General features: G+C 42.7%; 2 protein-coding genes across 5 annotated transcripts in view; one reads left to right on the forward strand and one right to left on the reverse strand.

The window, feature by feature from the left end:
• Positions 1-50: 50 nt before the first annotated feature.
• acot8 (acyl-CoA thioesterase 8) lies at positions 51-10,261 on the reverse strand. Its single transcript, XM_023955105.2, has 6 exons — positions 10,030-10,261; positions 6,300-6,436; positions 5,968-6,193; positions 2,102-2,259; positions 1,824-2,015; positions 51-925 (listed from the first exon to the last, which is right to left on the reverse strand). The coding sequence occupies exons 1-6, from the start codon at positions 10,209-10,211 to the stop codon at positions 807-809; spliced, it is 1,014 nt and encodes a 337-aa protein (XP_023810873.1). The 5' UTR covers positions 10,212-10,261; the 3' UTR covers positions 51-806.
• A 3,440-nt stretch (positions 10,262-13,701) lies between these two features.
• phactr3b (phosphatase and actin regulator 3b) overlaps positions 13,702-15,041 on the forward strand; it is a 42,166-nt gene continuing 40,826 nt past the window's right edge. For 2 of the 4 annotated variants that reach the window (XM_020703396.3, XM_011475265.4), the window contains exon 1: positions 13,702-13,971. In XM_020703396.3, the coding sequence (XP_020559055.1) occupies positions 13,854-13,971 (118 nt within the window). In that variant the 5' untranslated portion in view covers positions 13,702-13,853. The remainder of the gene's footprint in view (positions 13,972-15,041) is intronic. The other 2 variants (XM_020703397.3, XM_078947543.1) reach the window with 1 other exon arrangement.

The raw sequence follows: 15,041 nt of genomic DNA on the forward strand, positions 1-15,041 counted from the left end.
ACATTTAACCCGATTTTTCAGTGAGCTCTTCAGTAAAGTACATGACAGAAAACGGTTTCATCAGTGCTTTTATTTTATAAAACTTCATTTTAAAAACCTTTTTTAAGCAACTAAAATTTAGTATCAAGCAGACTTTACAAAATTGTCTCAGTAGCAATGTTTGCATTAATTGTATTAAAACAGATTCACAATCACAGAAACAAAAAGGTCAGTTTTTCAACAATTAAAAAACAAAAGTCTCACTAATAGATGAAAAAGATGAAAGTAAATTCCAGTCTTAAATTTGACCACACTTCATTTAGATTCCATTCAAATCAGAGTTGCCTCAACTTTTCACCCCACCACCCCCACACACAGACAGAGTATTTTTATACATTTCTCAAAATGTTGCCATCATTTGGGTTTGCTTTATTGCTTCAATTTCTCAGCTTTTAGGGGCATCATTATGTCCTGGAAGTCTTTTATTCACTTTCACCAGTCTAAAAGTGAAAATCCTTGCACAGTTTAGTTTAGTCTGTTTAGTTTAATTTAGCAATCAGCTATTGAATTCTATGTTCTTTATGATTCAGGTTTATTACACAATTACCAGTATGAAGCCCATTGAGACAACTATTGTTGTAAATATTGGGCTATATAAATAAAATTAATTGAATGTTGAATATTTTTGATGTCAACATTTAAGGTTATGTAAAGTGCAATCTTTTTTTTTACAATTAAATAAATGTCTTAATCAAGGCTCTCCATAATAACAATGATATTATTTATATCAACATGAATCTGCATGAAAATGCATTAGGCGTAATGGCCTATAGTTTGCTGGTCTGTGTAACTGGTTTGACTCTCAGGACTCCTTCCTGGGCGCAGGAGGCAGCCAGCACACCGTCTCGTCTCCACAGTCGACCTTGAACCAGTCCTCTACTGCTCCCTGTAGAGGGCAAACACAAAAGACAAAAAGGGAATTAAAAAAAAAATCTGGTGAGATTATTTTCTGTGTGGAACTCAAACTTTGAGCTCTTCTTATTAACGTCTTTGTATTAAAAACTGATCTGAACAGACATTTGCAGCCTTTTAAGTGAGTTTTTAATAGAAAAAGTAGATATGAAATCCTGACTGGGATGTAAAACTCCTCCATTTTTAACTCAATGGTTTTAAGCATCATCACAAAATCAAACCACGATCCTCAGGATCTACCATTCTGTTAATTTTCCTCATTTCGCTCCCCGTATCCGATTTGCTGAATCAGGTGATTCCAAGAAATCAGCAGTAAGTAGGGCTGCTCACCTCTGTCAGACAGTATGATTTTGATGTTAAAAACATTAAAATTATTGTGTTGAAGTTCCTCCTTCCACTGCCCACCAGTAATTTTAAAGTTCAGGAAACTCAGTTATTTTAACAATCAGTGGGGTTGCGTGTTACTTGTGTATAGTTTTAAGTGCATTAGCAACTTTCTCTGGCGACCAACAACTGCTAAAGGTCTTAGAATTTGTCATCCAATGGGAAGGAAAATGCTTTGACAATTACTCTAACGCGTTGTTACCAAAAGACTGTTCAAGCTCTGGTAGTGTCCGAATTCTCTCACTACTCGCTCACTCCTAAAACATTTATTAGTGCTGGGTTATTTCTTCTGGGAAATTTCCAGGACACTGGATTTTGGAATTGTAGATTCGGACACCCTGACAAATCTCCCCATTTGGTGCACTAAGTGGTGAGTAGTGAGGGAATTCAGACAAAGCCTCTGAGTTTAGTCAGAGCCATTTTCTCCCTGTAATTCTACATCTGGGCAGGTGTTTTATGGAGTTTAGAAGATGAGACTTGAACTGCACCTGCCCATGGACTTTCACACTCGTACAGCATCCACTCATCGCTGCGGAAGGTGCTGTGGAACCACATGGCGTGATCCAGGGAGGCAGTGAACCTGGCCTTGTACTTAGAGTACGGCAGCAGAGCCGTGCCCAGCAGAGCAAAGTCAGACACGTATGCAGCCACGCAGCAGTGCAGCTTCATGTTACCTTCACCTGAACAAAAAATACAACGACACATCAGCAAACTAAGTGAGAAATGAGGCAGTACGGAATACAAATATGGAATACAAGCATTTTACCAATATAACCCCGAGCACGTCCCCAAAAATAACGTCTCGGCTCTCCCGGAGAAATTCTGTAGAAGAGTGCCGGGTTGACAGGTTTGATCTCAATGGGGACCTCGGACGCCAGAATTTTATTCAGACCGACCTTTGCACTTTCCGTCAGGTCTGGTTTACTGTGAAACACATGCAGAAACATACAGAGAAGAGTTCTCATTAGCCTCGTTTCTAACAACAACAAGAATGGAGGTCATCCAGCAGCTCATTGGCTTTTGGTGCTTCATAAAAGTCATCTAATGTTGTTTTAGAGAAGATTGCCTGCAGCAATACAGCCGAAAACTGAAAGACAAATAAATCGAATGTTTGGAAACGTTGGCGGTGGTCTGGCGTCCTCTTTTGTCTCCTCCAATAAATGGGTTTCGCTGTGTGACGACAGTGGCTCCTAACTGTTCCGTTCCATTTTTCTAAGGACAGACAACCAAAAATGGTACAGTTTGAAACGTTTAATGGGTCAACTTTTTAATGAAAATGCTCAAAATATTGGACTGCTCAGCAGAAACAAGGCTATTGAGTGAGGGCCCACATTAGCAGAACCACACGGTTACAGAACAGCTAATGACAGGGACAGTTTAAAACGTTTATTTAAGAAAATACACCGTCATTATACATTCATGTTGGGGCGGTGGGGGGCGGTGGGGGGCTCCGTTGGTCGGGGGGTCGGGTCCGGTGCCTGGGTGGGGCGGGCTGGGGCGCTGCGTGGTCCTCTGGGCTTGGGTGTGGGGGTGCGTGGTGGGGGGGTGGGGTGGTGGTCTGGCTTGGCTTGGGGGGGTGGTCCCTTTGCCTGTGCTGGGGGGGGTTGGCGGGGGGCCCTGCTCGGGTGGGGGGGGCCCAGCGGCGCCGGATGGGCTGCCCATCTGCACCTGGGGCTGGGATCGGCCCTTCCCTGGCTCTGGGACGGGACGGGACAACCCTCTCGGGGCCCCCGGTCGCTCTGGGTGTCACCCGCTTCGGCTGCGGGGTCTGGGGTGGGGTGGGGTGGGGGGCTTGTCGGCCCTGTCCTGTGGGGGGGCGTTCTGGGGGGGAGGGGGTCCCATTATTAGTACGGGTCGGGGGGGGCTAGCGGGTCGGGGTCTCCGCTGAGGCAATCAGTGGTTGCCTCGGCCGGTTGGCCTCCTCGGTCCCGTCGAGGCCTGACCAGAGCTCTTCTAGGGCCGGCGTCTGGGGGTGGGGGCCTGGGCTTGCTCCGGGGGGGGGCGACGCTTTCTGGCTCCTCTCTCTCTGTGTGGGGTGGGTGGTGCCGGGCCTGGGGTGTCGGCGCCTCCGGGGGTGGGCCCCTGGGCTGGGTGGCCCTGGCCCCTTTGCTGGGGGTGGGCTGGGGGACGGCTGTTTGACCACCGGGGGACAGTCTACCAGCTGTCCCCAACTTACCCCCTTCCTTATATAACCTCATATTAGGGTGAGGGGGTGGGGGGTCTAGCCTGCGATGCGCCTTGGGGGGGGGGCTACTTGGGAGTGGCCCCCCTCCTATGGTTGCCGTATGGAGTGGGCCCCCCCTCTTTCGGTTTTATTTGCACCTTAGACATGTAGGGTCCTTGGTAGGGGGGGTGCTTGGACATCACTGCAAGCAAGCAGCAGATGTCCTCCTGGCACCCTACCCGCCAATTTTAACCGCACCTTAGACATTTAGGGCCCCTTGGTGTGGAGGGTGAGGGGACATCACTGTGAGTAATCAGGAGATGTCCCCTTAGTGCCCTACTCGCCAATTTTAACTGCACCCCCCTTAGTACACACACCCCTCCCCCTTCAATATATACATTCAAACATAAACACACACACACATGCACACAAACACCCTCTCAAACACCCATACACGCACACACATTTTACAAGGAAGGTGGGACCTGGGTCCATCTGTCCCCTACCCCTTCCCTGGTGGGGGGTGCGGGCCCCTTGGCGATGGCGGCCGTGTCCCTTGGGTGCCGGCTCCCTGGGCCCGGCGGTGCTCTCTCCGCACGGTGGGGGGGTTCATATTACACCTGAGCCGGGGGTGTTCGTGTCCCTGGGGGGTGGGTCCTGGTCCTTGCCCCTGGACGCTGGGCCCCGCCAAACTTCCAACATGGCCGAGCCTGGTCGGGCCATATTTATAACATCCCTTGTGGGCCGCCCTTTTTTCCCCGGGGTTCCCCCCTCCTGGGCGGGGGCGGCGGGCCCCTGCCTTGCTCCTACCTGGACCAACCGTGGGCCGGGTGGGTGGCTGCCTGGAGTGCGGAGCGGGTCTCCCTTGGGGGGTCCTGGCTCGTACCTGGGGTCGGGGCGGGGGGATGCCCGGAACTCCTGGGTGGTGGTGGGGTGCTCGTCTGGGGCTGTGGGCGTCCCTCTCCGGTGGGGCCCTGCGTTGGGCTCTTCCGGCGCGGCGGGGGGCTGCTTTCCTGGCTGGGCTGGGGCGGCGCTCTCTTTCCCTCTGCGCCTCCCTGCTCTCTGGCTCTGGGGGCCTCGCGGCGGTCCTGCTGGCCCTGGCCTGGGTGGCGGTCTTGGTCGCCCGGGGGGCGGTTGTTCCCTGCCTGTTCCCGTGTGGCGTTGGGGGGGCTCCGGCTGCCGCTGCTGCTGCGGCGGGGGTATGGGTGTGGGGGTGGCTGGGCGCTCCTCCTCCTTCTTTTCACATTCCACCATCCATTTTAGAAGAACATAAACACTCACCTGAGCACAGGTGTTAGCTCACCTTTGCACTAATAGTTTGCATGATTGAATGAATGAAAGATTTCACACTAGTTGGTTTAAAGGCATAGGTATGCGTTCGTGAACACTATCTGTTTTGTGTGCATGTTGACCTGTGGACATTTTTGCGGCTAGCAGGTGTGTTGATAATATTTGAGTGTGTGTGAACAGGCCCCGCCCTTTTTGTACTACATTTGAACCGTACCGTAACGATAAACAACCAGTAAACCTGCCTGCTCTATGCTGCTTCATGGTCTTACCCCCCTTCCCCTCCTATTATCACCCTCCTACCCCCCCCTCTCTCTAACGTCCCTCTCTCTTCTTCCCCTCTTTCCTTTTCCGTCCGGTCCAACACCAAAGATTTTCAAACATGATTGAAATTAATAAAGTTTGGCCTCAATTACAAAAGGGGTTTATTCAGACATACCTTTGGTTTGTCTGAAGATGAATAACCCCTCTTGTTAAAATAAAATATGTCCAACACAAGAGGCCCTCAGCTCTCATCTGTTTGCCTAGCTGTTGGACAGGACAAGTTTAAAAAAAAAAAAAAAAAAAAAAAAAAAATACATTCATGTTGCTAAAAATGCTAAATCAATATAAATTTAATATAAACTTTAAAAGTGTAGAGAAAACAAATCTGTTGCACTTAAAATGTTATAAAGCAAAAAACTTAAAACCCACTGAAATAAGCTCGGTACGCTGAGCAAGTTGAAAAAGCTAAACAATAACTATGCTAAATTAGCTAAAGAAAGGAAGACCCTAATGAGATGCTAAAACTGCTGATTGTATGCTAATGTGTTAGCAAAACATAGCTAAAGTAAACGTTTGACAGGTATAAAAAGTCATGTTGGACAGGTTAGCTAAATTAAATGATGCTAAATTAGCTAAAGAAAGTAGTTGAACACGCTTAACAGCTGTTCAAGTGCAAACATTCTAATTATTTAAAAATAAAATTAAGTTATATTTCACGCTGTGTTTTGTTGTGAATTTTATGCTCAGGTAGATCTATTTACTGCATACCCACACCAAAAATGGCAGGAAGGCTTCCACTAGAAATAGCTAATTCTTCAAAAATAGAAAAAAGATACAAATAATTTGTTAAATATTTTTTCTTTTCTTTCTGAAAATCTCTTTGGGGGATCTCAAACTACTAAACTGGATTAATGTACCTGAGATATTGGTGGATAATTTCCTCCACAGTGGGCAGCTCCTCTGGCTGAGGAACTACGGGCATGCTGAACTGATGCTGCAGAGGGCTGGGCTGCAGCACCTGGAAGGACGCCTGGCAGATCAGTATAGGCTGGCCGTGCTGGATGGCCTTCACAGAGCGAACAGTGAAGCTGCGGCCATCTCTGGTGCGGTCCACCTGGTACAGCACTGGAACCTTTGGGTCCCCTGTTAAAAAAACAACACGTCCATGAAAAACAGAGGAGAAAAAAAATGTTATCTATAGATTATTACATTTTGGTGCTGCAAAATAAAGCATTAGTTGATGTGCCACCTGCTCGTACGAAGTAGCAGTGCAGGGAGTGAGCGTATAGGTTCTCGCCAACAGACTTGGCTGCCGCCACCAGAGCCTGACCAATGATTTGGCCTCCAAAGAGCCTCTGAGTGCGGGGCACCCAGTGATGTCTTCCCCTGAGGACGACAAAAAAAACTGCTAAACATAAGTCAAGGATGTCAGAGATCTTTGCTAAATGTTTGAACCAGAAATCCTTTCTATCTGCAGCCTTTGGGGGGAAAAAAACAACACAAAAATACATTGTTCTTTGTTTAGCAACACAACGCTAAAGGGAAAAGGTGCTGCTATATTTGTTATGACAAACAATTATAATATAATATAATATGATATAATATAATATAATATAATATATACAATGGAAATTAATAATGAGAACACAGTAAATTTGTCTCCTGTGTTGCTGAAACCGCCGCGTGTGTAAGAAGAGGGAGTGAAGGAAAACAGTAATAAAAGGATTCCCCCAAAAGCCCTTAAAGTCTGAACACAGGACTAGCAGAAAAAGTAAATTATCAGCAAAGATCAATGTGTTTAATATGTTTGTTACAGTTCCAATCACGCACTATATGTAGAACTTTAAAAAAATAAAATAAACTGCGGTGATGCATTTATCGTCACACCCCTAATAATATAATAATATAATATAATATAATATAATATAATATAATATAATATAATATAATAATAAACTTTATTTGTATAGCACCTTTCCAGATAAAAATCACAAAGTGCTTCACAGTACAACACGATAAAACAACAGTAAAACACAGTAAAAACACATGTTAAAAAGAAATTAAGAAAAAGCTATTTTAAAAAGATATGTTTTTAGCTGCTTTTTAAAAGAAAACACCGAGTCCACAGATCTGAGGCTGAGAGGAAGAGAGTTCCAGAGGGATGGGGCCACCGTGGCAAAGGCTCTGTCTCCTTTAGTCTTTAAACGGGTTCTCTTAACAGCCAGCAGACCCTGGTCACATGACCTCAGTGACCTGCTGGGAGTGTATGGCTGCACCAGGTCTTTTATGTAGACTGGTGCTTGGTCATTAAGAGCTCTGTATGTTAAGACCAGGATTTTAAAATGCACTCTGTAGTGAATGGGGAGCCAGTGCAGCTGCATTAACAACGGGATGATGTGTGAGAACTTGGATGAATTGGTTAAAAGCCTAGCAGCAGCGTTCTGGACAATCTGGAGCCGTTCTAGAGATTTTTTACTTAAACATGTGAAGATGGAGTTGCAATAGTCGAGACGGGAGGATATAAAACTGTGAATGAGCATCTCCATCTCAGAACGGGACACAACTGGACTCAATTTTGCAATGTTTTTTAGATGATAAAAACAAGAGCGAACGAGTGACCCGACATGGGAGTCCAGGGATAAAACCGGGTCTAAAGTTACACCTAGGTTCCTGACAGAGGGCTTGATAAAAGAAGCAAGTGAGCCGAGCTCATGGATTATCTTGGGGAGACAACTGTCAGGAGCACAAACTAGGACCTCAGTTTTGGCTTCATTGAGTTGGAGAAAGTTGTGATTCATCCAGCTCTTAACTGAGTCCAAACACTTTTGTAAAGTCTGTATTTTAAAAACATCCTGGGGTTTAAAAGACACATAAAGCTGAATATCGTCAGCATAAAAGTGATAAGAAATGTCATTAAAAGAACTTAAAATATGCTGTAAAGGCAGCAGATATAAAATAAACAATAAAGGTCCCAAAACTGAGCCTTGGGGCACACCAGAAGTGAGAGGAGCAGAAGAAGACTTAAACTTGGAGAAGACAACAGAGAAAGATCTGCCAGTCAAATATGATGAAAACCAGTTTAAGGCTGATCCGGAGACCCCAACCCAGTTTTTCAGCCTGTCCAAGAGGATGTTATGGTCCACAGTGTCAAAGGCTGCGGTCAGGTCTAATAACAGTAACACAGAGCATTTTCCTGCATCACCCTGCATCAGGATGTCATTAGTGACTCTGAGAAGGGCTGTTTCAGTGGAGTGAGCTCTGCGAAAACCTGACTGAAAATGATCAAATATCCCATGACTGTCGAGAGCAGCTGTAAGTTGTTTGGCAACAACCTTTTCTAAAATTTTAGACATGAAAGGAAGGTTAGAAATGGGTCTAAAACTGCTCAAGAGGGAGGGGTCAAGCCCAGGTTTTTTAAGGAGAGGAAGTACAACAGCTTCCTTAAAGTGCTCAGGGACTTGACCAGACAGCAGAGACGAGTTCATTATTGACAGGACACAGGGACCAATGGACTGGAAGACATCTTTGAGCAGAGAAGTTGGCAACGTGTCGAGGGAGCAAGAGGATGACTTCATTGTGCCAACTAATCTGACTAGCTCAGGGAGGGAAACAGGCGAGAAAGTGTCTAAAATCACAGGACGAGGCGGACCAGGAAAAGAACCAGGGCCAGGACCAGCTGTGTGACACAGAGAGCTTCTCACAGATCTGACCTTTTCAATAAAAAATGATAAAAACTTTTCACAATCATCATTTGAATGGATGGGAACGGCAGGTGGACTGGGCATAACAATATCACTAATAGTGTTGAACAGCACTTTAGGATTACCTCTGCTTTTGGAAATGAGATTAGTGAAATATGCAGCCCTCGCATCTCTAACAGCATTGTTAAAAGAAACTAAAAGATCCTTAAGATGAAGGAGATGAACATTTAGGTGAGTTCTTTTCCATAAACGTTCAACTTTCCTGCATAATTGTTTGAGACGGCGAATACTATTGTTAATCCAAGGGGAAACCTTAGTGACAGGAGCCAGTCTAGTTTTAACAGGACAGACTTCATCCAAGATGGAAAGACAATAACGGTTAAAGTTACATAATAAAGTATTAACATCAGTACACGGAGAAAGGACCAGGTTAAAAGCATTAGAAAAGACCTCAGCTGTGGAGGAGTTAAGGATGCGAGAGCTGACTTCTCTGCGTACAGGCGAAAGTGATACAGAAAAAGATAAGTTAAAAAAAAATGCAATGATGGTCAGAAATAAATAAATAAATAATATAATATAATATAATATAATATAATATAATATAATATAATATAATATAATATATTTATTCCCAGCCCATGTAACTTAATGTCATTCTCCCGAACAAAAGTCAACAGGAGAAACACCGGAAACAGCCTTCAAATAGCCAAAAGCCGAAATAAACTTCCACTAGTTGCAAAATAAAAGTAAAAACAATCAAAACTGACGTCAGCATCGCAACAAAACATCACTAAATGTATCACACGGTAATTTTTGAATTAGTTGAATTTGATGTATTACAACACAATACAAAACATAGTTTATAAGAACGATGTAAAGGAGTTAAAAATCCTGGTTTTCATTTCAGTGACAGGAATAAAGCTAGCAAAAAGAGCGAGAAAATTAAATACACAGAAGCTCAGTTCCGAACTCTGACGTTTTCAGTGTTTCGTAATTATAAAAAATATGTGTTTTTTTTATATGAAACAAACTTAATAATTTAAGTTGATAAAAATGGATAATGAAAAGCAATAAATTAAAGATCGTTTAAATTGAAGTAGTGTTTCCTTGGCAAAAAGCTAGATGTTTTTAGCATTTAGAAAACAAAAACGAACGGCGTTTGGTCATACACCTGTCTGCCGTGCTAACGGGTTACTTTATAGTTGAGTTTTCCGTGATGTTCCTGAACTGCGCGTTTCTTTTCAGGAAAAAGTGACGGAACTCTGTACTATGTGTTACCTGTACAGGTCGATGTCGAGCTCTTCCAGGTTTAAAACGCTGGTAACAAGAACGCTTTTCAAGTCCTGCGTGAACCCAGACTCAGCTTTGTCTGCGCCGTCATTTCCAGACATTGTCGGAGCTTCTAGAGCTGAAATACAACCCGATTTTGAGGTCTTTTCCTCTACTTTAATGTTAGTCATGGCGACTTTCTTCTTCTTTGACTTGCAACGGACTGACGTTTTCACTGCTGCCACCTTCAGGCGACTTTTGATTTTACACTTTAGAACTAAATATTTATTTTTAAAGTTTAAAATTTGGGCATTTAAATTAAAAAACAACTATGTAGCTTTTATAGTCTCATAATGCTAAAAATTACAGCTAAACACAATTTTGGATGTCAGACCTAGATTTAATTTTTTTCACCCACAACTCCTGCCGGTTTGCAGAAACTATGTCCCAGAAAACGACACGTGTTTTTGATTTCGCCTAAAAAGGGCATAGCCATAATAAAAAAGACTACTGGGAATGCTTTTACAATAGATCAAAAAACGAGCACAGTAGTTATAAATAGACCTCCATTTATTTTTAAATAAAAGGAAAAATTGCTTACGTTGTTGTTTTCAGTAAAGGTTTGATTAATACATGTCAGTTTAAGGCCAAGAAAAGCAGAATCAATGGTCACTCAGAACCTAATGTTAACGGTGAAGCTGTGCTGTTTGAAAGGGCTGGCAGAAGGATCATGATGTGAAGATGTGTTTCTCCCATTTAAGGAGAACATTTTGAAACAGTAGGAGATGTGTGATCACACTGCCACATCTAATGGCGGATGATACAAAAAGATTTGTTTGTCATCAGCATAGAAATGCAAAGAAAAAACTATGTGGGGGGAGAGATCAACCAAAATATCGAGGCAGTTAAACAGAACCCTGTGGAGGGGCTGTGTGAATTAGGATTTTGCCATCAACAAGGCCAGTTTGCCTAAATAAACATGATTTAAATCTAAAGATTTAAAATAGTCTACAAGTGGATGCATCAGAATGGAGCAGAGCAGGGAACTTGTGGCTTTTCCACCATAACAGCTGCGCCACATCTATAAGTTCTTTAAACTGCATTTTTTTGTCTGCTCCTGATGCACAACTATTTGAATAAAGAAATACTGAGAAAGGCAGTTTTGAATCCTAATTGTCTTTATTAATATCATCCATCATGAGTAAGATGTTACAAAAACATGTTAAAAACACCATTTTCATTGGAGTTCTTTTTCCATGAGTATCCTTTTTGTTTTTCTTTTTTCTGGCTGATCAACCCCATTGGACAACATTTACCTTTTGGACAACACTGACCAACTCCTGAATCAGTTTCTGGATACTTAAATCTCTTGTGTTACATATGTCTAAAAAATGCTTTATAAATAAAGTTTGACTTGATTGACATAAAGGATGTTTTGTCTAGCATCAGGAAATGCCACATTTGTTTAAATGGTTTTTGTTCAGCCTTTTATTAGCTAAAATTAAAGAGGAAACTCGATTGTAATTTTCTTTAAGTGATTTTTCATGATTTCTGTCTTGGCTAGGAGTTAGTGGAAAAGAGAGGATGGGGTATTTTCGCCGTACAAGGAGGAGAAGTTGGAAGATGGTTGGGAGTTGGTGGCCGCTTGAAAAACATCTGAATTAAGAAATATGAAAAGAAGAGTTGAAGGAGAATACAGAAGATATCTGAATGTGCGGAGCAGCTCCTTTATGTCTTTGTTAACCATGTGAGAAAGCCACAAGCAGCTCTGATAACGTTTTTGATCCTTTGCTACTACCGTGTGTATTATCAGTGTGGTCTCTTTCCATGGATCTCTGAAGCAGGGATTACAAGGTGATGGACAGACGGGTCGGGGATGCCATCCAAAAAGACTGAGGGTACGGTGTCCATAGAGACACTAAAGGAGAGGCAATCTGGATCTGGAGGCTTGAGCTTGTGGTGGAGAGTGATGAATGGATGTGGTGGAGGATTTGTGACTGTGAATTAAAAGAAAGAAAACGATGAGATAAATCCAAAGGAGTGATGAAGAATAACCATCTGTGATGTAACAGGGCAGTAATACGTGGAAAGAAACTGCTCAGAGAATTTTGACCTTTTTCTCATAATTTTAGGATCTAATTCAAATACATTTTATTACTTTTTTTCTCATAACTTCTAGACTTTATAATCGTTCATATTTGACCTTTTTGCTCATAATTGGTTGATTTTATTTTTGTGAAAATTTGACTTTTTTCTCAAACATTTATGACTTTATTGTTTTGACTTTATTCCCATATTTTAATGACTATTTTTCCTTAAGACATGGAATTTTGTTTCTTCATAATCATACAACTCAATTCTTGTAAAATTCTGACTATTTCTTCTCATTAATTTATGGCCTTATTATTTTAATATTTTGATTTTATTGTCTTCACAGTTTAACTTCTTTGTCATACTTTTAAAACTTTATTCTCATAAAGTTGAAACTTTTTTCTCTTAATTGAATGAATGCAAGGTTATATCTGAAGACACAAGACAGTATTAAAGAACAGAATCAGGAGCCCAGTAAGATTTCTGGTGAGGAGAGCCAGAAACTGACAACCTTTTGACACCACTGCCCCAAGCAGCTCTATAGATGTCTGTCCGACGTCCTCCTTTCATTCAACAAATGGGTTTTGGTTACAAAGAAATCTATGGGATGCAGAGTCAGCAGTTCTCATTTCTTCTCACAGCAGAAATGGGAGGATCAGTGGAAAGTTCTTCAGTTCTGTTTCTAATCTTTAACTGTTTTCTCGACACTCCTTGTTCATCTGATGCATATTTTTTCCACGCAGAAAAACTCCAGCACTGCAAACTCAATGTAAGGTCAAACAGACTATAATCACAGTTTCAAACAGCAGTTGATAGAAGAATAAGAAAATAAAGTATATACATCCAACATACGACTTTATTACTTTAATGTTATGATTTATTTCTTAAAATTTTGACATTTTTACTCATAATTTTACAACTTCCTTTATTGTAAAATTTTGACATATTTCTCGAAATTGTAGTTCTTTGGTCACACAATTTTTACTTTTCTCTAACAAATTTGCAACATATTTCATGAAATTTGAAATTTTTCTCACGATTTGATGACTTCATTCTCATAAAATATTGACTTTTGTTTTTATATTTTACAACAATGCCCATTGTTGATTTTACTACTACTTTGCTTTTAAATTTTGACTTTTTTCTCCTCAAAGTTTCACAACTTTATTCCAAAAATTACTTTTTCAGATAATTTTTTTTATTCTCATAACATTTTGCCTTTTTATCTTCAGTTTCATTTTCCCATATATTTATTATTTAATTTCTTTTATGGTGGCCCTGGGCTATTTAAAAAAAAACAGCTGAGGATCCAGATATGATCTGGATTGAAATGGATTATAATTATCTGGAATTATGTGAAATTGAATGATCATAAATATTTTTGATTTGATGTATTTTTTTCTCTTCTTTTTTGTTTTTGTCTTGTCTCAAGACAATTATATTTTGATTTTTCTTTCTTTCGATGAATTGACAGGTTTTTTAAATAAATCATATTCTGAAAAAAAACAGACAAAGATTTATGCTAGAGTGATTCCTGTTTTTTACTTTTAAATCACGCTGACAAGATTGGGGTTCCATACAGCGGGCTGCTCTTTCCGAGCAGCCCTTGAAGGTGACACGATGCTGCGCGCGTAACGGATTTCCCTGCGCGGCTGCAGCAGCAGTCAGACGGTGAGTCTGCTCCGCCACTTGATGCCGCTGACCTTGGCTCCTTGGCTGCTGTCGCCTCTCCAGCTTCCACCATGGCGTCATCGTCCACAGGGCTGGACGGGGACCGCGCGCTGAGGCGCGGGAGATCCCGGAGTGACCCGAGCAGCATCACGGAGGTCCGCGCGGCCGCGGGGGATGCTCCGGGAGCAGGTACCGTCCAGCCGCATCATCTGTCTTCATTTTTGGGGTTCCTTTCTGAGTGTGCACGCAGGCTGTGAACGCGCGTCACGAGGCAGCTTCATGCGGGTTTTGGTGTGTGTTTGTGTGTGTGTGTGGTCCTTTCAATGATGCTGTCAAATGTTTCCAACTGGTGTCATCCATGTCTGCTGCAGTAAGGAGCAGCTCCTCCTCATGATGCTGCCATGGCTGCCAAATCCTTCGCTGTATCATTGTGGTCCATTTTGCTGCAGCCCATGAAGAATTTACAGCTCCCCCCTTTTCATGGAGGCTGGCAGGTGTATTTAGCTGTTTCCATGGTGATCCCAATGGCCCTACTGTAAGCCAACATGCCGTTTGTCTGCTCCAGTTTCTTCCCCCCCTCCTGAATGCAATCAGTGATGCACAACTGCGTTTGAATTGGATTTTTGCAGACATCACTGTTGCTCAGCGTCTCCAGCCATGAGGGGAAATGCAGTGGGTTGACACCGAACCTCATTAAATCCACTGCTTTGATCGCATCTTGGAATTCATCATCAGAGGCGAAGCAGCTGTCGTTGCGTCCCCGAATCACAACACATGTGGTGTCCAAACATCAGCCCCCTCCATCTGCTGCAGAAGCTCCACAAGTTCCATCCACACCGCCGTGGATGTTGTGGTTGCATAACGGCGGTGCACGGTCTCTGTGAAACACTGAGTCAACCCCCTGAAGGACTGTCTTGTGATATCATTTCACATTCCACCCTTCCGCATCAAACTTTCATCGTGACGCTCGGCGCTGGCATTTCCAGGCCCCTGCTGGGCCGCGTCACGGCCCATCAGCTTCAAAACTGCTTCATCTTCAGATGACCTCCTCCTTCCCTGTGGAGCTTCCTATCATGTTACTGTGGAGAAATTTCTGGCATTTTTCTCATGATGGAGGACATATTTAAAGAATGAAATGACATTTCTGAGTATTTTTTCATTGAAGTCGCTGTGAATCAGGAGTAGACAAAAAAAGAGCGTATTTGTCACGTATAAAATATGATGGGCAGGCCTTGAACTCCCTTCTTCCTCGTCCATCT

The sequence above is a fragment of the Oryzias latipes genome, chromosome 5 (genome assembly GCF_053564925.1).
Source record: "Oryzias latipes strain Hd-rR chromosome 5, Olatipes_Hd-rR_3.1".
Taxonomy (NCBI): domain Eukaryota; kingdom Metazoa; phylum Chordata; class Actinopteri; order Beloniformes; family Adrianichthyidae; genus Oryzias; species Oryzias latipes.